We start from the raw sequence: 21,610 nt of genomic DNA, 5'->3' as shown, positions 1-21,610 counted from the left end.
CATAAATCGTCTAGAATTGCCCCAAAGATAATTTAAGAGAATATTCCTTGCTGATTATGAGCATGATGATTGTAAATAATAATATTAATCATTAGTGTTATTCTGGTTTCTGGTGGTTAGAAAAGGATTTAGGTCCGTGCGGTCACAGGTTTGAATCCCACGTCCATGGCTAAAGTGCTATTAATCAAGCCAACTATCTCCAAGAGCGCATTACATGTTAGTGTACTCGCTACTCTTTGTGTAAACGAGTTGCTGGTTTAAACATAGGGAACACATTTCCCCTCTCTGTGATCTAATACGGGACATTTTTTTGTTTGTTTGTTTTTTTAATTTTATTTTAAAGTTGTGATTTAATTCGTCACAACAATTAGTTTTGGGCCTCTGCAAGAGCTAACTTCTGTAAAAATAAGAGATCGACTCAACCAAAGCGATTTTAACCGAAGTAGGAAACGCGTGGCGGTGAAGCCTCTCGCTCTGCCTCTGTACTCTTTGATAAACCTCCCAGTTAAACTTTGAGACTCACTTCCACTGTTCTTGTATACGACCGTCTCCCAATGGACGCTTTGCCCATGTCAGGTCTAATTTTCCTGCCTGGGTTGTACGTGTCTTGATCTTGAGGATGGGCAAACTCCAGTCCAAGCATGGTGAGTCATCAAATCAGACGATTTTTCAATTTTTTTATTTTAATGAAATGCTAAAATTGGTCTGTAGCGTTCACCTTTCTCTCATTATTTGGACAGCTTCGAAACGCAGACAGAGTCCGGAAGGTAAGATAGCCACCTCAGGTTCTGTGTATAAGCTTTAGCTTCTTCGTACATGTGTTTTTAATATTTATTCTTATTTTTCTGCAGGTGGTAGTCTGACTTCCAGTGTGCTGAGAGAGATGGAGCACTGCCACAGCTACAAAGCCAAACTGACAGAGGTAGATTAAGTATTTATTATTATTTGGATAATTTTGTACTAGTTATTTTTGACATATTGACATATGACTTTACCTGCTGTGATTACAGCCTGATTTTAGTTTATTTTATTTTTTATACTTACTGTATCCAGGTCCTAACTAGGGGGTGTCAGATGTTGAAAGGACAGTCTAATTTGTTAGGCTAATTTGTTATTTTAACTACATAGTTTAAAACAACCAGACCTGCCCCTAAACTGATAATATCTGAAACCAAATGAGCGTTGCAGGGAAGGTTTGTCTCCCGGAACATCCAGCTAAATTCACCAGAGTTGAGCAGAAAAACAAGCGGTATAAAAAAAGGCATTCATGAGCAGCCTGCCCTCCGCCACCGGCTTCAGTTCAGTTAAGCCACTTTGGGGACAGCAACAGTATTTGCTCACATCACAGGGAGGAGACATAAAAGATGTTTGGAGGTATCGTTTATTTACTCTTCCGCCCTTCCTCCTCCTCCTCCTCCTCTATAAAGAGCCTTCCAAGTCTGTGAAGTGCAGCACACCCACCACCTCCAGACAGCAAGGTCTTTATACCCAAGTGCACTGGGGGGGAGAAAAAAAAATCTCCACATCTGGTTCTGCTTTGCTCCTCCAACCTGATGCAGTGTGTATTTGGGGTGTTAAGGGCTGGGCTGGCTGCCGGATTGCGTAAATTGCATCACGTGTAGGTTGTTGGCGTCAATAAGGCAGCAATGATCAACGTCTGGTTACGGTTCAAGTGAAATAGTGTATTATGAATCATAGAAATCCTCACATTCATTATATTTTATGCCTGGGATACATTTAAAATCTGCTGACAGGAGCAAAAAAAAAAAGGTGTTGAACAACTGACATGTCAACTCCTCTCGGGCGCTTTTGATCTCTGAAGTGTTAATTAAGTCAGGAACTCTGAATAATATTTGCACAGCGTTACGTGAACGTCCTGGAAAGTTCTGCAGTTTGGAAAAAGATGCTGACTGTTGCCAAGATGTTTAAAGGGCTGCGGTGGAGTTTCTGCGCTCATTAATGGCGAGGCACTTCCTGCGATTACATTTTCCAGCCTAATATACATTCATCCTCCATGACACCACCACGGCTGTGAGCTGTGAGTGGCAGAGACTTCTCGTGGTGCTCTATAAGTCCTTTTTTGTGATTTTGTGTGTCTGTGATTTTCTCACAGATCCTGGCCGCACACGAATGCTCTTTATGCATCATTTCACAGTTTTCAAAAAGGCATGACAGTTTTAAAATTGAACGCAAAAAATGAAAACTCCATTGAGTTAAACTTGAGTTTCAGAAAGTTGATTTGCTTTGGTCTTTTCACTGTGTGTGTGTGTGTGTGTGCGCGCGCAGAAACGAGGCTCCCGTGTAAGTCCGTGTTGTCACATTCAAGAGCAAACAACGCTAGTAGGGTTTTAATCTCGCCAAGTGTCGACCTCGCTGTGTGTGGCATGACTAACGACTGGGAGTGGTTCGTTTCAGTTCAAAGAAAATCGTCTTGTGATTTCGTTTGGACAGAAAATCCACACTTCAGCCCATGACCCCGGCGTATTTTTGGGCGTAGCATCCGCTTCTTTTAAGTGTTTAAAGTATAGATTTTGGGATAAATCCTTGCATGTCGATTAGAAACCAAAGAAACGCGGTCTGTTTAGTTCCATCCCTCTTTTCTCTAAAAATATACAAAATCTGTTTGTATTTTTGTTGTTGTTGTTGGGAGTTTGATATAACCCTGAGAATAGTAACTTAAATAGTGAGGCAAGCTGCAGAAAATCATAATAAACACTAATAATCATCAATATAAGCCATGGGTATTTTTTTTATTAATGTGTTCTTATTATCAAGTGTTATCACTGCTACATGAACTCTATATTCATGAGAGACTACAACAGACACTCAACACTCCCACGGTCCCACTTCTTTCACTGGAAGCCAAACTAAGAATCAGATCTTCAAAGAGCGTGGCGTGCATGTGGGTGTGATGTGTGCGCTCGTCTTATCGTTCCTTTTGTTGCTCGTCCTCATCTGCCGTGGGTGTAACACTGGTGATGGGTGGCGGTTCTTGGCAAATAAGGAATGTCTTGTCTTCTCTTGCTTTGCCGTAGAAAGAGTTATCACAGAGAATGATCGTATCGCCAAAAAGCACCATGCTTTGAAAGAAGGAAGTGGATTGAACTGACGAAGAAGTGATAATAATTTTGTTGTATTTTTGTTTAAACATTCACAACATTAAAATAGCCTGTTTCTGAAATTCCAGTGCTTCGAATATATTGTTTTTAACAAAACTGACTGAATTATTTTACATTTAACTCGACATTTGAACTATGATAAACCGAAAGATGAGTTCGTCGTGTTGCCTGACTTTCATCTAACGTTGTCGGCTGCTTCTCAAAAGGGCAATTTTAAATTAGAATAATATCTCTGTTGTTTTATTTTAAACTTTATTTAAGTAGAAAGAGTTCCATTTAGATGAAAAATTACTCTTCTATTTTGATGTAGTGTAAGACTGAGTTACTTATCACAGTAAACATACTACATACAGTACAAACATGCTAATACCTAAATCAATCTAATGTTTTCTGTTTTACTTAGTGGCACACCTGTGCCTGAGACCTGACCTGAGTCAAAAGGCCATATTAAACTTCAGGTACATGTCAGTCACATGTAATGGGGAAGAGAAGGTCAAGATGTCAACAGTTTAAAAGTGGAAGGCCAGACCTCTCTTCCTTCTTTTTTTTTGCCGTCTTGTTTCCGTGTGTAATGTAAGCCTCACCCAGTCAGACAAGATACACAGACACTCAATCGTCATGCAGCAGTTCTCACATCTGGAGATCCATCCTCACCCTCACGGGACACGAAAACCACCTAATTGCATCCTCGCCTCTTTCAATTTATTACATGTGTGCTCTCTGGTAATTTACACTCTTCAATCTTTTTTATGTATTTTTTTTTTCAACAGAACTTGTACGTTGAGTTGAGGAAAAACAAGTCTGACCATAATCTCAGTGGTGAGTAGAGAATCACGTCATCCAGGTCTCTTACTTTAAAAAAAAAAAATCACGCTATATCTCCTTACTTACCTGGGAGAGAATAAAACTGTGGAATTATCCACATCTGTTTTATATCAGTGTGGGAAAAGTTCAACCTTTGGATGTACGTCTTTCTGTTCCCGACGGTCGTAAAATTTGAGAAAATAGAGCTGGTAGTGATGAATTGATTTTTTTTTCTTTATAAAGTCCTTTTAATATTGCACAACTGTGTTTGCGTTTTAGTGGTTCAGGCACTAAAGAGCACACCTGACAGGGAGAAGACGTTCCAGGTCAGGAGACAAACAAAGAAGAGGAATAGCCATGTCTCTGTGAGTGTTTACATGTCTGTTTGCGTGAATATATTGTTAGCAGAAAGTCTTAGCATGTACTTCCTGGAATCTCTTCTGGTTGCCAGGGAACAGGATTAGAAGACCTCCAACCAGGAAGTAGGCCACTCCTGGAAATTATTATTTTTAATTTATTTGGATTAAATTGATCCGACAAAGCATATTAATCTGTGATGGATGATTATTTTGTCTTATGCTAAGCTAACAGCCACTAGCCGTCGCTTTTTGTTTATTGGACAAATGTAACAATGGCAGCATCGTTAATCTTCTAATCCACTTCTCACCAAGAAAGAAAATAAGCTAAATGTTTAACTTTTGCATTGAATGTTTATTGCAGTAGTCGTACTCTTGTTATTATGTTCACATATGGACACAGGACACAGACTGTAACGTGGTGCCTGAGGACGAGTCTCGGCAGGAGTGGGTCTTCACTTTGTACAATTTCGACAATGCCGGCAAGGTCACAAAGGAGGTAGCTTGATTTCTTCTCTGCTGTTGATATTATCCAAATATCTCTGTACACAGTATTTATGCCTTTTTTTTGTTTTTGTTTTTTTTTTGCAGGACATGTCCAGTCTGCTACACTCCATGTACGAAGTTCTGGAGACTTCAGTGAAGCAGCCTTACGGTGGAAAAACTCCCCTGAAGATCAAGCTAGTTGTAACCCCCTCACCGTGTTTAGGAAAGAGCTCAGAAACAGGTGAAATTATACCGTCACTGTATATGGAGGAGTATGACTAGATAACAAGCCATTTTCACATTTTTTTGATGATGGCGCCCTTGTCTCAGCTGCAGAGAAGGAGCGGGGCGTGTCTCAGGAGAGTCCAGTGAAAAGGCTTTATTGTGCCGATGAAAACATAGAGCGCAGAAACCACTACCTGGATCTAGCTGGCATTGAAAACTTCTCCTCTAAGTTTGACAACACAGGTATGATTCATCATGACTGTGCATGTTAATCTTTCAATGTTCCACTTCACCGGCTGCAGTATAAACTCATACAAATAACTCAAACCTTTGCCCACTACTGAACTGTAAATCATGAATGTAGTCAGTGTGGTGTGGTATGTAACTGGACTGCTGTATCGTGAGGCATCCTCGTGATTGCTTGGGATTTCATTAAGATGCTGCCTGAAAATAAAAGTCTACTGAGTCGCATGTCCAGGGTCATTAGTTTATTGCTGTCTTCTTGGGCCATAAACAGATAACTGAGAGAAGTGAATTAAACACACTTATATGGTGGAGTGCTCTCGTATCTTTTATTTCAACAGGATGCAGTAAATTTTTCTTTTCTTTCATTTTTGTAGATTCCCTCTGTCCGGAGGCCAAACAGTCTTCTGCCTCTCATCACCACCACCTAGTGGCGATAAAACTGAACAACACATCCAAAGCCATGCCGGTGGGGAGGGACAGAACTAGAGAAGCGGGAAAGTCCTACAGGTTACACGGCCAACACCCTGCTTTGTGGTGTCATCCCCAGACTCCCCTTCCGTCCTCCCACAATCTCCCGCAGCGTTCCCACAGCAAGAGGCTTCACCCCAGGGTGCAAGATGCTGCCTCGCCCCTGAGACGTCCCAGCTTCCAGAGACATGAGCACCATCACCACCATGAGCATCACCATCATCACCATCACTATCACAACTCTTAACTGCATAATACACACATAAGAGACAAGAGGAGAGGAGCTGGTGCACTCGGCTAAGTGGATACACAAGTAGTTTGGCCGGTTAAATGCAACTCAGCAGGTCCTTGAACCCCCTTTTATTTATTTAGCCACATTTATCTGATGAAAACAAAATCCTGTGAGATTACACACTGGTATCCTGGAAGATCAGTTCATTGTTGTTTGAATGCCACTAACATCTACCTCTTAGGATTATTTTTTAAATCCTGTATATCGCTCATGCATCATATTTTAACTAGAATATGGAATTTAACCTCCATGTTGTAGGACATGAGAATGTCACACTGGGAAATATTAACCAAAGTAAGAATATCAGGATGCGACACAGATTTGTGGCAGGTTATTTTGGACTCTCAGTCAACCAAAATGAAGTTTCAAACAGACACCGATCCCAGCGAAGGCCACGAGACAGCTGTTTCTATTAATAACCTCAGACCTACCACGAGACACCCATGCCATGTTGTTGCCAAGCCCTGGTCCAGATAAATGCAAAACACACAGACAGACAGCGACAGAAGATATCAACAAAGCCGCAGCTACAGACGAAAACAACACGCGGAAGCGCTGAGCTGCGTCTGACCTCTGCTGCCCATTCAACCTCGTACACCTGCTGGTGTGAAGAACCCAGGGAGAAAACATGAAGTCCCTGCAATTCCTCGCTGCTGAGGGCTTCTTCCAGACTGGTCCGAGCGCTCTGAAGAACCTCCACTGTGTCTCCTTTAACCTCTACCCGCTCCTCTTCAAAGCCTGCTACCTCCACGAGCAGGCTGACTTGCTGCATGCGTTGGTCCAGTCGTGGCCTCTTCCTGTGCTTAACCTACAGAGACTTCTGGGAAAGACAGTCGACTGTGAGTTGGATCTCACCTCCCGCACATGCCGGATTTGTCTGGAAGCAATTCTGACCGGCTTGAAGGTACGTAAAAGGATGTAGTGAATGTAGTATGACTGTGCATAATTATCACACAGGTTATAGTTGCATTCATTTCGTTATTGCTTAAAAGGTAAATGTATTGGCTAACTGTGTAGCTTCAGAGTGTGCAATAATATTCCTTTCTTCTCCAAGGATTATGTGCTGTGTCCTCCGAGAAGTTATGCCAAGACCTTGCAAATGGTAGATCTAACAGCCCTTAAGGACATTGAGCACCAAGCCTGCCCGTGTCGCTCCACCCTGGGTCGATGGTCAAGAACCCAGCTCCTGACCCGAATGTGTTACGAGACCATGGTGGCCATGCAAGACGACAACGTGCCTCCGTCCGCCTTTAAAACATCGATCAACGTCCGTGTGAACGGCTTCATCACCGGCCGCAACTACGAGCTGGTGGCTCAGGCCTTCCTGCTCCTTCGAGAATGCCCTCTGAAGCTTCGTTTCGTTAATTTCCGGGCTGATTCTCTTGCTCTCAAGCAGCTGTTCTATGTTCTCCGTCTAGCGGAGCCGGAGTCCATCACTAAGCTGGAGGTGGTGCACAATGTTCCCCTGGAGGCCCCCCACCTGGAAGTGCTGTTCTCCAGGGTAGCGTTCCCAAAGTTGCAGTCTCTGACGCTTCCAGCCGGGGCGTTGGATGTCAGGAGGCTGGGCTCCGATGACGATGACTTGCTGGCCACCATCGGCAAACTGCTCGCAAAACTGAGCGACCTCACTGAACTCAGCGTTGGCTTTTCTACTCTCACCGGACACCTACGAAAACTGCTATAGTGAGTATACAGGTTGATAGACAGTGATGCTTTAATATAGCCCAGCTTGGAGAATCTTGTTTTGCAGCGAGAGTTATTCTGCTGTTAAAATTGTTGATGTGGTGCCAGAATGTGGACAGAGCTGCAGGCCAGTCAGAAGCTGCATATTTTTCACTTGGAAATAGACCATAAACCCAAAGCAAGTGAGCGAGTGATGTATACAATTTGAACAAACTTTATATTTAAGTGTGAAAAAACATTAGAATTATGCAAAATGGAAGTAATTCAACATATGGAATATGAAATTAATTGTAACATTATTTACTTCCTGCAGTTTGAGGGTATCACCAATCCGATTAAAACAAGACAAACATAATGTGCGGCATGCCTGCCTTCTATTCAGTGTTTAAACATTTACAGCTGTGTTCATTTCTGGTTGTGCCAGCCTTCCACCGTTCACCCAGTCCGTTCTTTTGTTTCCCCACCCAGTCCTCTGCACACACCCCTGCAGTACTTGGAGTTAGCCAACTGCTGCCTGAACCGCGTGGACATGACATACCTGGCAAACAGCCTCCACAGTGAGGCCCTGGTTCACCTGGACATCAGCGGACACGACATATTTACCTCTTTCCCCACCTGTGTCCAGAAACTGCTGAGCCGCTGTTCAGAAACTCTGGCGAGCCTGGCTCTTGAAGAGTGCAACATAAAGGACGAGCACATGGACACCTTCCTTCACGCTCTGGCTTGCTGCCAGAGACTGGAGGAGTTAAAAATCATGGGAAACCCTCTTGGCTCCGCTTCCCTGCGGAGGCTTTTCTCCACACTATCTGCAGGGTTTCCTAGGTTAAGGTACATAGAGCTGCCTGTGCCCTGTGAATGCTACCCTGATAATGTCTCCTATCCCCTAGATGATTCAGTCCTGCTGAGCTACAACAGGGAGTTGTTTCAGGAGACCAGAAGTCAGCTGATGGGCATCCTGGAAGGCGCTGGTAGAGGAAGTGTGGTAGTGTGCACCCCCCTCATGGGGGCTTATGATCCAGAGATTAATGAAACCAGCAACGAGCTTGGGGTGTCCATGCTGAAATCTTTTAATAGCGTTATTGGAAGTTTTATAGAGTCTGTAAATGACGTGGGCAACAGGAGATCACAGGCTGAGAAAGATAATTAATCAGACTTCCAGTTGAAGAATAAATGGGCCGACAGAAAATGTCTTGCACTCAAACTTTTTATAGAAATCTAGATTATTCCTGTGAAACACATCTTCATGCTGAGTTGATTACAAGTATTCTCTGTAGACAATTTCTTGCTGTGTTCTTAGGTTACACCAGATCAAATGGCCTCTGTGTTCATTTTAATACAGCGTCAGTACTGATTGAAAGTCAACACTGTGAAGATAGAACTAGTAATCTAGATCGATTTGGTTGTGGATCAATACACAAAGTCTACATACCTCTTCAACAGGGATCATTTTTCCAGTACATTAACCAAACAGATGTGCAGTGCAGATACATAGCTACATGGTGGTTAGTGACTAACATATTTTGCTCGCTGTATGTATTGTACATGTTTTTGTGTTTATATTCTAGTTTAAATGTTGTATATAACTACATTTGTAAAGAGCACAACTTTGCAATATGTGACTGATCCTACTGTGGCAAAATGTATTTAATTTTGTTAAAACAATAAATCAAATTTTCCAAACAGCCAACTGTCCATGACATAAAAAGTGACACTTCACGGTCTTTCAAAATGTACATTTCTTTAATTAGCACTGTCTGATATAGTTAACATTTAATTTAAGTATTACATCAGGAACGACCATGCACCGACCGAAGACAAGATTAACAGCTGTGGACCAGGAACCGTCTACTTCTTTGTCCACTCTTCCTTTTCTTTCCTCTCACGAATCACCTCATCCAGATAAGGTGAAAGGTAGTGGATATCCTAAATCAAAATTAGAGGTCAAGTCAGGCAGCAGAAGACATTAGAACCAACAAAATCCTCGCAATCCCATTTACCAGTCCTTCATATTGTTTAAGCTTATCAATCTTTCACTGAGATTTCACTTGGTTAATCCGTTACCAAGTAAGCATGCAAGTTGAAAAGGTTATAATAAAAGGCTAACAAATATCTGTGCATACCTATAGACATTATTTACATTAATTCCACCCTGGACAAAATACACATTTACATAATTTAATTTGAATTTACCTCTTCAAACTTCGTCCACTGGTCTTTAGGGAGAATTGCTTGCTTCATGGTGAGATCGAGGGCCCTTTTAATCCTGAAGTTCCTCTCGTGGTAAATGTTCTCTGGGAGCCTTTTCAAGGCCTCTTGCACATCTGTATCCTCATAGATTGTGTCATCACGCATTAAACCTGAAAGAGAAAACATATATTCGGAAAGGCGACAACAACGTGTGCGTTTTCATTCATAGTCTTGTCATCCAGTAGCTTCGAAACTAGTAGACTAACTGTTTTCTTTGGTCTTACCGAGCTTGTTGAAGCCGCACATGTTGTAATACCATTTGCGGACCCCATACATGAGCCTGCCACCTGCCACTGTGAACAAAGCACATTAGACAAAATCAATACGGCAGCACAAACTTGATACTAGGGAAAATAAACATTATATATGTCAAATCAACACAGACAAGAGTAATTCGCAGATGTGGGTGGGAAGGAAGAAACACTGATAAAGCATTACTGATACTTATGGTGATATGATTATGACTTACTGATAATAATGTATGTGTCCATGCGTTAAACACTTTTATTAAAAATGTTGAACAAGTTTATTCGATGTGACTAATTAGTAACATAAAGAACAACACAGGAAGTTGAGGTAGTTTTGAGACTTGTATGATTCCATACCGTGACCTCAAATAATTTTTAACACGTGATGAGAAACGTGTTTTAAAATGAAATCCAACATGACAAAGCCAACATTTTATTGAAATTAAAACTAAGGACACAACACTGAAAGCCAACCTCAATTAACCTCTAAGTGGAGACCTAGCGTTAGCTACATGGCTACGAAGTACGACGTGAATAGCCTCTAGTATGGCATGAAAACCGTTGTCAGTAAAACACATAGGACGATTTGCTGACCATACAGCCAGTGACTTGTTGTAAAATAAATACAATCATTTTCCTGTGACTACCAGCACTAGTGGCGAAAGCAATGCTAACGTTAGCATTGGTTAGCACGGGGACATTCAGGACACACGCAAATCAAACGCCGCAAAAGAACATTTCAACCAGAGGGAAATAAAATAACGCAGTGTCATATGCTTAAATATAACACATGCTATGCCGTGAAGGTTTAATGAGACGGTTAGCGAGTTAATGTACAGAAAATATGTCAGAGCAGCGACCGTGTCCTACCTGGTGCCCTGGACGCCATATTTACGACTAAGAGGAACCGCGGTGCTTTGTGGGTAAAATGAGTGTTCAGGTCATCGAGCAAGATTATGCTGAATAAGCTCTCCGATAAATACAAATACAGGGCTAACTATAAATGTTAAAGATCTGATAAATTCAAGAACCTGCTTCCTTCGATCTCTAATTAGGTCAATTATTTGATATGAACATACTGCATAAACAATGTAAGGCAATTAGGAAGTTAATAACTAATCAAACAGCAGAAAAGTAATTGCAGCAGAATGAATGAAAAACATTGGAAATGTAAGCACAAATCATGACTTGACTTGACTTAGCACTCCTATTTGCATGTATCAGTATTTTAAATGCACCTCAAGGTATCTCAAATAACAAATGCATCACACAATAAATGATGACTGTGTATCACTCAATCTGACAGAATTACAGCCGACAGTAATACATGAAGTAAAAGTGCAATATTTCATGTAAATGTAATGAAGAATGGAATGAAAACATCTTAGTAAATCAAAACTGTGAACACATACAGTGTGAACTGACTGAAAATTACTTAACAAGCTCCCTTGATTTTTTTTCACCTTAAATATTAATATTTTTGCAGTTTCCTATACTTAATTAATCATTTTATGCCGAGTTGCATAGGGAATATAAATGTATTATATGTTGATCATAACTTTAGCTGCATGTATGACCTCTTTGTAAAATAAAATGAATAATTCAGACAGAAAAGTTTACATACACTGTGTACCTTTATTAAACATCACATTCATAAAGCATTGTTCTAATATTGTATGTTTGAATTTTCATATATGCAGGTGCCTGACACCTGACCATTTGTTTTCATAAGTCCCTTTTAATGACCCCTCATGAAGAATCAAAGTGTCTTTTGGAACATATAAAAATCTTCCAATGTGGCCGAAGCCAACTCAGTGCAAAAAGTCTCATCCGGCAAAGACACCAAGCGGTCCAGGGAGATGTAGTTGGGCAGGGTCGGGTCGTACTGAGCTTTTCCAAGGTACTCGAGGAACAGGTGTCGCTCTCTGAGACGCAAGTACTTAGAATTGAGGACCTGTAAGAGGATATACTTGAGTTATGAACACAGACAAAACACAAAGGACATTCATTCAAACTGAACAAAAAAAAAAAGAAACTGCAATCTACCTGTGGGAACTTGGTGATCAGGTAGTGGGGTACCTTCATGGTGTTGTGGAGGTAGTCAAATATCTGGGTTAGTTTCCTTTTATTGGCGGTCAGCACTTTGGGGACGGCAATAGCTATGTGTTGGATCTCATTTTTCTTAAAGCCAAACTCTATTTCACACACCTGTGGAAGACATTTGTAAAAAAGTATTTAGAACAGGATTCCCACGATTTTTCGAATTATTCTTTGTGATGATTTCATCCAGTACCTTCAAATTTTCTTTCACCGGCTCCAAGCTTCCACACAGTAACCTGGGAAGACGAGCTACAATGTTTCGCGTCTGAGGAGAGAGAAAAAATTAGCCCTAAAGTCTTTTTAATGCCATTACTTCTATACCGATAAAGTCTTTTTTTTTTGTAAACATGCTACGTACATTGGAAGCACTGAGGCTGAGCTGTTGCTGATAAAAACCCAGTCTGTTGTCCAGCCTCTTAACACTGAAGTTGAGAAGAAAGGGAGCTCTGGACACCATAGATGCAACAGTCTCAGAACTGAACATCTTTGATTTGAGGTAGTTTACCCTTTACAGTAACAAGAGAGAACATTATTAAAACAATATCATAGTTGGACTGACTGCTGTGCAGTGCATTTTTAACTTTTTTTAATCTTAGTTTTAAGCTTTTTTAAGCTTTTTGTACCTGGCACGTAGATTGTTCAGATCCTCGGTAAGAATGAAGGGGTTGCGTGTGATGATATAGCCAAGATGAGAGTCTTCCACCCCAATCTCTTTCAGAAAGAGAAGCCTTGGGGCCACATCTGTGTTGAAGTCGAGTCTCAGTAGCATGGAGCCGACATTGGGCATTTGTTCCAGCTTCCACAGATTTACACCTGCAATGAGAGGAGGTTGAATAATAATAATAAAATAAAACTTTTAGCTAGACTCACAACTTCCAAACTGGTAAATATGAATTAAACGTTCTCTACAACTGTATTACCTAGTTGCACCAGCTTGCTAAGGGTCTCAGAACTGTCAACATAGTCTCTTAGAGAAGTGGAGGCTGGGGGAATGGCAGAAGGAGGGAATATACTGAGAGCCTCTTCATCACTGATCTCCTCCAACGCTGACAATTGCGTGGCAGCATCCAAATCTGATAAATGAAGAGAACACAGGTTGAACAAATTCAATGGCTACAAATCTGAAATCCAATTTTAAAAGATGATGATGGATCAATGTTTATATACAGCAAACAACTGTAAACCAAAATGTACCGAATGGCATCTGATTTTCAGTCGGTGGCAAAGCATCTTTGGTTGGTAACAGGGGGGACTTGTGCACAATAACATCAGTTGTTGATAACTTTTCTTTGTCGTTGTCTTCCTTAGCCTCAGTTGTCAGATATTTTGCAGTCAAGTCACTGCAGTAGCGCATTTGTTGTTTCCACCTCAGCCTCCCCTGAGCTGTTGTGTGATTCTCCCTGGTGAATGGGACCCTTGTCGTTGTACGTCGAACTTGAGCGTAACACGTCCAGGTGCTCGTCACTGCCTTGGAGCAAACAGAACTTCTGCCTCTCAGACACAGTTGAGCACAGACGGACGTCATGGTCACTCTGTAAGAATAAGATTTATGTCATTCAATAAAGGAAGTACTCTGCTGGATTTAAAGTCTACGGCAGTCTATTTAGTCTGTTAACATCAACAGTGTTTTCTGGAACCGTCAAATCAAAAAGTAATGATATTACAATGCACAGCCTCTCTTATGAAAACCTGCTATCTAGGTGTTGACACATATAAAAGTAGGTGTTGACATATAGAAGGAATTATGTGTAGAGGTGGACAATAATATATAAATAACATTGTTAATCAACTTTATACTTTATATATACTTCATACTTTGTAAAGAGAATCTGATGTACAGCAAGGATTTAGTTATTCTGACTTTGCGATGTTATTGTTCACACTATAGTAAAGACTGTAGTTGTTTTGATTTTGAATTGCAGTTAAACGTGTAAAGGATAAATCAGCTGTTTAGCGAGATGGAGTGAACTAAATCCATGAGTGTGATCCACACATTCATTTACCAGTTAATTAGGTACACTAGTGGAAACAAATACATCTTAGTCTTACAGTCCTACACTAAGGCCCGATTCATTACATTTACAATGTTCTGTTTGAGTTGAAATGCCATAATAAAAGTGGAAATTCAACTGCATGATCACTTTTTGATTTTGTCATAGCAGCCTGCACTTTCACAAAAATGGTGTTACACGGTGTTATGTAAAAACAAGAGCATTTTTACTATTTAGCCCTAGCCCACTGACTATAATGGGGTTGTCAAAACAGAAATGTGTCAGCTGATGATAAGCGTGATGGCGTGTAACAAAGCCAGCATCTCTCTCATATATATGTAGACAGAGAGTTGTTGACCTACAGACCTGCTAGCTTGACCGAGACGCATGGTTAAACGCTAGCTGAACATCAAGACTTTTTCATCTGCGTGCATAGCCGAAGTTTAGGTATATTTTTGATAATCAACGTTTTACTCACCACAAGCAAATAAAATAAATGCTTTCCTCAACTCAGCCTCATCACCAAAGAGCCGCGCAATGTCAACTATTTTCACGTGCACATTCACGGAAGTAATTAACGTAAACGTCACGTAGTGGGATGTACCACAAACGTGGGCTGTACTTAAATTGATGCGCTAGATTTACTCTTGAGGATAAATTATTTAAAAAGACTCACATTGAAAACCAATATAGCACATTTTAGTAGAGATATTATTGGGACAGTTCTCACCTTTTTTTGTTTTGGTGGCTACGCTTATATTCTTGCTCATGAAAAACACCCCCTGAACAGCGATGGTTCAGTCCACCCGTCATCTGGGTTCCTGGTTGTGTGGTTTTTCTTTGCATCTATCACCTGTCTCTCTATTTCACAACTTTTCTTTTAGTTTCTTGGAATTAAACTTTTAGCAACATGGCCGCCACTGCCGGATCCCGAATACCGCGGAAGGACGATACCAGCTATAGGTTACACTTCCGAATGATAAACGAGCAACAAGTGGAGGACATCTGCCTTGACTTCTTCTATAAACCACACACCATCACTCTCCTGACAATTACTGTGCTCAGCTTGATGTACTTTGCGTTCACCAGGTAGACGACAACGCACAGTTCAGCATTTTAATATTTAACATTTGTACAAACTTTCATTTTGTTATCACGTCAAATTGTGATCTGACAGGGACGATGGACACTCAGACAACAACCTCCGTGTTGGTTTGGTGGTGGTCGTCTCCTTCTTCTTGGTCATCAGTGTCTTGGCGTTTCCTAATGGTAAGTGGACTCACAAGAGCAGGGGTCTTTCAGCGATTTATTTAGTACGATAACCTTTACAGGACTGATGCTATCCAAAAACACCTGTGTTCAACAGTTGCAAGAACTGTATTTTGTCTCCAAGGGAGATCAGCTCTCATTGTCAAGGTTGCATATGTGTGCATATCTCATGTTTTTGCATACCATATCCAAAGTGACATTTAAATGATTTCTGCTGAGGGACAAGAGGTGCTGTCATCCTGTAAAATTAATTAAAATAATACAATGCGAGTATGATATGAATATAGCATGTAAAGTATATGGTGGGTATGGCTTATATCGACCATATTTATCCTATTTACTTTCATACTATATTCATACCATACTTGTACTCATTCTCTTTTTTCGTTGCTGTAATAAAAACATGATAATGTGATGTTTTTCCCCCCAGGACCATTCACCAGGCCACATCCTGCAATATGGCGAATGGTGTTTGGTGAGTGTTTGAGTTAACGTTTTAGTTCGCAGGCAGTTTTCGTTTCTGGTTATTCCTGCTCACCTCCTCCCGTCCTTTGCAGGTCTCAGTGTGCTCTACTTCCTGTTTCTCGTCCTGCTCATCTTTCTTAACTGGGACCAAGTGAAGACTCTCATGTACTGGCTGGACCCAAACCTGCGCTATGCCAAACGGGAAGCTGATATTATGGTAAGGAGGGTTTGAGGCTTTTTGGTTACGTGTCGACCATCAGAGAAAGTTCACTCCACGTCTCACATGTTAGAAGATAACAGGATGGGGAATGAAGGCCGTGAGGAGGCTTCAGAGTCATGGTCCACACATTTTCTTCTTTTTCAAGTCCTCTGCAGGGATGTGACGAGTCTGATGTTACAAGTTCTGTCGAGGTCTACACACAGAGTCTATTTTATGTATCATTGGAAGAAAATTTGTGATTTAGATTTATAAAAGTGAACTAGGCCTGACATTAATCCATTACCCTTGGTGCTCTGGCCCCCTTGTGGATCCTGTTAAAAATTGAAAACTTTTTTCCTCTAAACGGGTTAATAAAGATCGATTTGCTCTCTAATATATGCAGCCCGCTAATGAAGCTACGACAATAATTATTCACTTCATTTGACAGTGGTCATAATGTTATGGCTGATTGGTGTACGTTCTTGGCAAACAGTTGCTCCTCTTAATAGACTTAGCACTCCTGAGCAGATAAAGGTCATTGGTTGTGACTCCTGTGAAGAGATCTCATCAAGAGCTCAATGTGGGTGCGAGCATTTCCACTTTAAGAATAAGTTAAAAATGAGTTTTTAGTTGGTTGCCACTGTTACCTTTGTCTTCCACTCTACAGGAATATGCGGTAAACTGTACAGTGATAACATGGGACCGCATCGTGAGCCACTTCGACATCTTTGCATTTGCCCATTTTGCAGGGTGGGTCATGAAGGCTCTGCTAATCCGGAGCTACGGCCTGTGTTGGACGATCAGCATCACCTGGGAGTTCACTGAGGTGACGCCGTGTGCACACACGTGCGCTTTACATGACATCAGATTTCATCTGCCTGCATTATAATTCATGATGAAGTTCATGCTGTATTTTTTTCCAGTACATGAACATAGAGCATATGTATTCACATGGAGTCTGTAAGGTCATGCAAAAAATTAAATTGGATCAGATAACATGTGCAGGCAACCGTCCACTTGTATGGAAGGAATTCATCATAACAAATTGTTGTATGAGCAGAAGTTTTTGCACATAACACGAGTTGTTGACTTGAGGGATTAGATCACAGGGTTTAACGACCTAATACCAGATTTACTGATCACAGAATCAACTGCGTCACACAGCTTATGAACAAACGTAGTTCATTAAAATAACACACTAAGCTTTCGTGTTTACTTCATGTTTACTTTCTATGCAAAATACACATTTGTTCACAGCTCGTATTCATGCACCTTCTGCCAAACTTCGCGGAGTGCTGGTGGGATCAGGTGATACTCGACATACTGTTGTGTAATGGAGGAGGCATCTGGCTGGGTATGACTCTCTGCTACTATCTGGAGATGAGGACCTACCGCTGGGCCAGCATCAAGTCAGTGTGTCTTTGTTGTTGTTTTTAATCACACGGACAAACACCTTAAACATGCTAAGTGAAATTCTTCAAGCAGTAACAATGGAAGAGATCTTTTTTTAAATTTAACTTCAAGTATAAACTTTGAATTCAAGATATAAAAGCAAGTTTTCCCGTTAACAATACTGATACTGTCCTGCAAATTAAAATGCATTGCAAAATGGACAAATCTGCTCAAACTCTGTTTTACACACACACACAAACACACAGATACAGCATCATTACTTCCCTGTAATCTGTGTGTGCAAGCCTGAATCCATCTCATTAACATGAACATTGAATATTTCAGTTGTCACAATTAAAAGCAGAATTGATAATAACCTTAATGACTCCATTCCAGGGAAATCCACTCCACCACGGGGAAGATAAAGCGAGCTGTGCTCCAGTTCACACCAGCCAGCTGGACTTACGTGCGCTGGTTTGACCCAAAGTCCTCGTCCCAGAGGCTGGCAGGCATCTATCTCTTCATGATCCTTTGGCAGGTAGTGTGCACAGCTAGGGTCACATGCGTTTGAGCCAGAGCTAATGAACTCTTCTTTATTTCTCATGCTAACTTTCCAAAAACAATGCATCCATGAAAAGATGTACTAAATCCTGTCTGTCTTACATCCTTCATTTTCACAGCTGACCGAGTTGAACACGTTCTTCCTCAAGCACATCTTCGTCTTCCAGGCCTCTCATCCTCTCAGCTGGTGTCGCGTCCTTCTCCTGGGAGTCATCACTGCGCCCACTGTACGGTATGTTCAGACTTCAAGACGACATTCACATCTCAGACGCGCTTGCTTTTTGTGAGCGCTTGTTTATCTTTCTAAATCTCTTTCAGGCAATATTATGCATATCTGACAGACACTCAGTGCAAACGAGTTGGCACGCAGTGTTGGGTGTTCGGGTAAGTACCTTACGTCCTGTCAGTTCATTTTATTTTAAACTTAAAACTCTGTGATTTTAGCATGGACATTTTAGATGTCTGATGGGCACATGGATACTGAGCACTGTCCAGAGTGAGGCAGACTTCTTTGTACGTCTAACATCATGTAGTTGTTGACTTCCTCTCAGACACAAAGCAGCTGATGCTCCAGTCTCCTCCAGTTGCTATAGCAACAAGACGAGCGCATAACGAAATCACTCTTTTGTTTGAGGTGTACCCCCACCATGTAACCTTTAAGGCTGAAAAAGAGATTCACCCTGAGGAGCTACATGATAGTGACTTTGAATGGATGGAGAAGATATGGATTCACAGCCGCGGGGGGGCTATACATCCATGGAGAAGCCCCAGTGCAGTGCAAAGGAATAACCAACAGAGGGGGCAATTGTTGAAGTCTGTCTTTGAAATGGTTGAAATCTAACACACTATTGTGTCTAATTGTATTCTTCCATTTCTCTTAAGTGCCATCTCTTTCCTGGAGGCTCTTGCATGTATGAAATTTGGCCACGACTTGTTTTCCAAGACACAGGCCCGCTATGTCCTCCTGTGGCTGCTCTGTCTGGTAAGACAAGTGTGTGGATGGTTATTTGAGGGTGTATTTGAACGGCGGGGTTTCACATCTGTTTTAGAAGTGTAAATATAACGACTGTCATGACACCCTGTGATAAACATAATACATTTAAATTGAATAGATATGATTTTTAATAAGATAAAACATTAATAGTTGTGTCTTTTGCTTCTGGTAATTTATGCAATCTGGTCGCTTCCTGCGTTTTATTTGCTAAAATATCTACAGTGTTTATGCAGACTCGTTAATCTCACCCACAAGTGTTTTCTCATCTTCTTCAGGCGCTCATCACACTGCTGTGTCTGTATGGCATGGTGTGGTATGAGCAAAAGAAGATGAAGGTGAGCTTTGGTGCATAAGTTTGCATTTTCAGATTGTAACTTGCTTAGTTGTTTTTGTTCAAATATGCCACATTGGTTCTTTCTAACAACAGGTTTTTTTTGACTTAGTAGGAGTAAGTGCAGGTGTTACTAATAATGTTACCACACCTACTCTGTTTTTTGTTTTTATTTTTTTTCCTGTGCAGCAGTAAGTCACGACAATGGACCAAATCTGAGCGCACAATGCGAAGATGCTGCTTCTGAAGCAGCTAAATTGAATAGAATATAAATCCCATTATTTTACACCTGTCGAACTTTCTGCTGTGACATATTAAAATGTCTTTAAGTTTTGATTTTGTCACACAATTGTTTAACTTGTTGTCAGAAACGCCATTCACCGCCAGCTTTCTTGTGTTGACAGAGCATTTCTCTGCAGAGTGAGGACTGTAATGACAGCAGTGTTGTTGACTCATATCCAGATGGCATTGCAGGTCAGTCTCATAACAGGCAGTCTGATGACTACTTCTCACTGAACTTCATCCTAAATGTTTAACGTGATTATGTGGTTCTGCTCCGCAGCTCGGAGCGATAATTTGAGAAGTTCACAACCTACAAAACGGAGGAGAGGCTCGGGGAAGAACAGATTTGTGAACGGCCATAAAGGAAAGAAACAGTAAACAACACTGACGCAGAGCATTCAGCTCGCCTGTGAAGCAGATAAGTGAACGAGAAGTCAGACCAGCTAGACTCGATGAATGTACCGATGTTCTAATTGGATACAAAACACAACACTGAGGTGGACGCTTCATTTCTAAACAGACCAAAATAACAAATTAATCTTCCTTTATTGTGAATGAGAACTCACCCAACATGTTCTGCTCAACAGTAGAATTCATGTTGTTTGGATGTTTTGCACTGTGGGACAAGTGAGTGAGTGTGTTGAGTGAGGGCTGTAAGAACCAGTCCCCTCCCACAGCCCTTGGGAACATATTCTACATACTCTTAAGACTTTTTGCAATTAACCTCTTTCACTGGCGTGTCTTTATATGTTATTATGTAGAGTTTATAGGTTTACAAGAAAAGGCAAATTTACTGTTGTATTTTGTAAATTATTTGAATTGAGATGATTTAATGTATTTGTTCTTGTGTAAGGGCATCTTTTCTATAAAACACTGCGCCATGATGAAATACAGCCGCTGTGCTTTTCAAATGAATGAGTGCCCCTGAACAAACCATGGCCTGCACATTTTATTATTGCATTTATTACTAAAACTGTCAAGATATCTTTTTTGTATGTTTGTAATTTTGTATGTTTGTTACGAGTACATGTTTATAGTATACAGGAAAATACTGTGACTTTTAGTAGCAAAGGATAATCACTTTTGTGAAATAGTCCATCTTAATAAGTCTTTTTTTTCAGTGATCCATATGAATGAAATGTGACTTTAATAACACAGTGTGGTCCACATAAACCATTCTCGATACTGTTGAGTGTGTGGTGTATTTGGCATTGTTGTTTGAATTAAACCTTATTTAGCACTAATCTGATTTAGTGGTTCCAGTTACATGAACCCGTACAATACTTTAAGTGCAGACTACTGTGTATAACTTGAACATTTATATTGTGTTATTGCTTGTGTATGATTTGTATGGGTTTGATTGCTTTTGTAGGTATAAATATATTACTACATTAAACAAATTTGTTATGTTTTTTTGTATACATTTTCTAAGATATTTTACGTGTGTCCTCGTATTTGAGGTCTGCAGCAACAGATCGACTCATTATATTATATCATTTTAAAGTCAGTGTTACATCAACAACATAATGGAACAAACAATTCACACATGATAAAAAAAATCATATTCTGCATTTCCTCTTGATTAGACTTAGACTTCAATGATTCACAAGGGAAATTACTTGGTCACAGTAGCTTAGTTGCTCATAAAACCCTCTAGTAAAAAGAAAGAAAAAATAAGATTAAAATTAAATAAAAGTGTTAGTATTAGTAAATTAAAATATAAGTATAATATAAGAGAAAATTGTACAAATATAGTGGGTAAAACAGTGTCCAAGGTGATCCGGTTGTGATACATAATGAACAAAGCACATTGTATTAGGTCCACAGGGATGCCAAAGTCAATTTTATTCAG

At 40.6% G+C, this 21,610-nt stretch overlaps 5 protein-coding genes across 7 annotated transcripts; 3 read left to right on the top strand and 2 right to left on the bottom strand.

Moving 5' to 3' along the window:
* The first annotated feature begins 524 nt into the window (after window positions 1-524).
* LOC125020320 (protein naked cuticle homolog 2-like) lies at window positions 525-5,970 on the top strand. Of its 2 annotated transcripts, none has more exons than XM_047605662.1 (9): window positions 525-644; window positions 741-767; window positions 852-922; window positions 3,890-3,938; window positions 4,203-4,288; window positions 4,683-4,778; window positions 4,871-5,006; window positions 5,102-5,233; window positions 5,611-5,970. In XM_047605662.1, exons 1-9 carry the CDS (start codon window positions 620-622, stop codon window positions 5,949-5,951), a joined length of 963 nt encoding a protein of 320 aa, XP_047461618.1. In that variant the 5' UTR covers window positions 525-619; the 3' UTR covers window positions 5,952-5,970. The 2 variants fall into 2 exon arrangements, with proteins under 2 accessions (XP_047461618.1, XP_047461617.1); XM_047605661.1 differs by having other exon boundaries at window positions 5,096-5,233.
* A 117-nt stretch (window positions 5,971-6,087) lies between these two features.
* lrrc14b (leucine rich repeat containing 14B) lies at window positions 6,088-9,361 on the top strand. The gene is made up of 3 exons (XM_047605660.1): window positions 6,088-6,900; window positions 7,051-7,679; window positions 8,148-9,361. The coding sequence occupies exons 1-3, from the start codon at window positions 6,625-6,627 to the stop codon at window positions 8,824-8,826; spliced, it is 1,584 nt and encodes a 527-aa protein (XP_047461616.1). The 5' UTR covers window positions 6,088-6,624; the 3' UTR covers window positions 8,827-9,361.
* Window positions 9,362-9,400: 39 nt separating this feature from the next.
* On the bottom strand, window positions 9,401-11,133 carry LOC125020321 (cytochrome b-c1 complex subunit 7). Its single transcript, XM_047605663.1, has 4 exons — window positions 11,045-11,133; window positions 10,151-10,219; window positions 9,870-10,036; window positions 9,401-9,602 (listed from the first exon to the last, which is right to left on the bottom strand). Exons 1-4 carry the CDS (start codon window positions 11,061-11,063, stop codon window positions 9,525-9,527), a joined length of 333 nt encoding a protein of 110 aa, XP_047461619.1. The 5' UTR covers window positions 11,064-11,133; the 3' UTR covers window positions 9,401-9,524.
* A 659-nt stretch (window positions 11,134-11,792) lies between these two features.
* mterf3 (mitochondrial transcription termination factor 3) lies at window positions 11,793-14,844 on the bottom strand. The gene is made up of 8 exons (XM_047605244.1): window positions 14,744-14,844; window positions 13,469-13,806; window positions 13,195-13,347; window positions 12,898-13,087; window positions 12,633-12,780; window positions 12,468-12,539; window positions 12,221-12,382; window positions 11,793-12,128 (listed from the first exon to the last, which is right to left on the bottom strand). Exons 2-8 carry the CDS (start codon window positions 13,797-13,799, stop codon window positions 11,934-11,936), a joined length of 1,251 nt encoding a protein of 416 aa, XP_047461200.1. The 5' UTR covers window positions 13,800-13,806; window positions 14,744-14,844; the 3' UTR covers window positions 11,793-11,933.
* Window positions 14,845-14,943: 99 nt separating this feature from the next.
* ptdss1b (phosphatidylserine synthase 1b) lies at window positions 14,944-21,179 on the top strand. Of its 2 annotated transcripts, XM_047604195.1 has the most exons (13): window positions 14,946-15,354; window positions 15,443-15,534; window positions 15,965-16,009; window positions 16,092-16,216; window positions 16,866-17,024; window positions 17,456-17,607; window positions 17,987-18,128; window positions 18,271-18,383; window positions 18,470-18,535; window positions 19,034-19,133; window positions 19,421-19,480; window positions 19,881-19,950; window positions 20,039-21,179. In XM_047604195.1, exons 1-13 carry the CDS (start codon window positions 15,176-15,178, stop codon window positions 20,134-20,136), a joined length of 1,401 nt encoding a protein of 466 aa, XP_047460151.1. In that variant the 5' UTR covers window positions 14,946-15,175; the 3' UTR covers window positions 20,137-21,179. The 2 variants fall into 2 exon arrangements, with proteins under 2 accessions (XP_047460152.1, XP_047460151.1); XM_047604196.1 differs by lacking the exon at window positions 19,421-19,480 and having other exon boundaries at window positions 14,944-15,354.
* Window positions 21,180-21,610: the final 431 nt, after the last annotated feature.

This window comes from Mugil cephalus, chromosome 14 (genome assembly GCF_022458985.1).
Source record: "Mugil cephalus isolate CIBA_MC_2020 chromosome 14, CIBA_Mcephalus_1.1, whole genome shotgun sequence".
Classification (NCBI taxonomy): Eukaryota; Metazoa; Chordata; class Actinopteri; order Mugiliformes; family Mugilidae; genus Mugil; species Mugil cephalus.
This window is presented reverse-complemented; position numbering and strand designations above follow the sequence as displayed.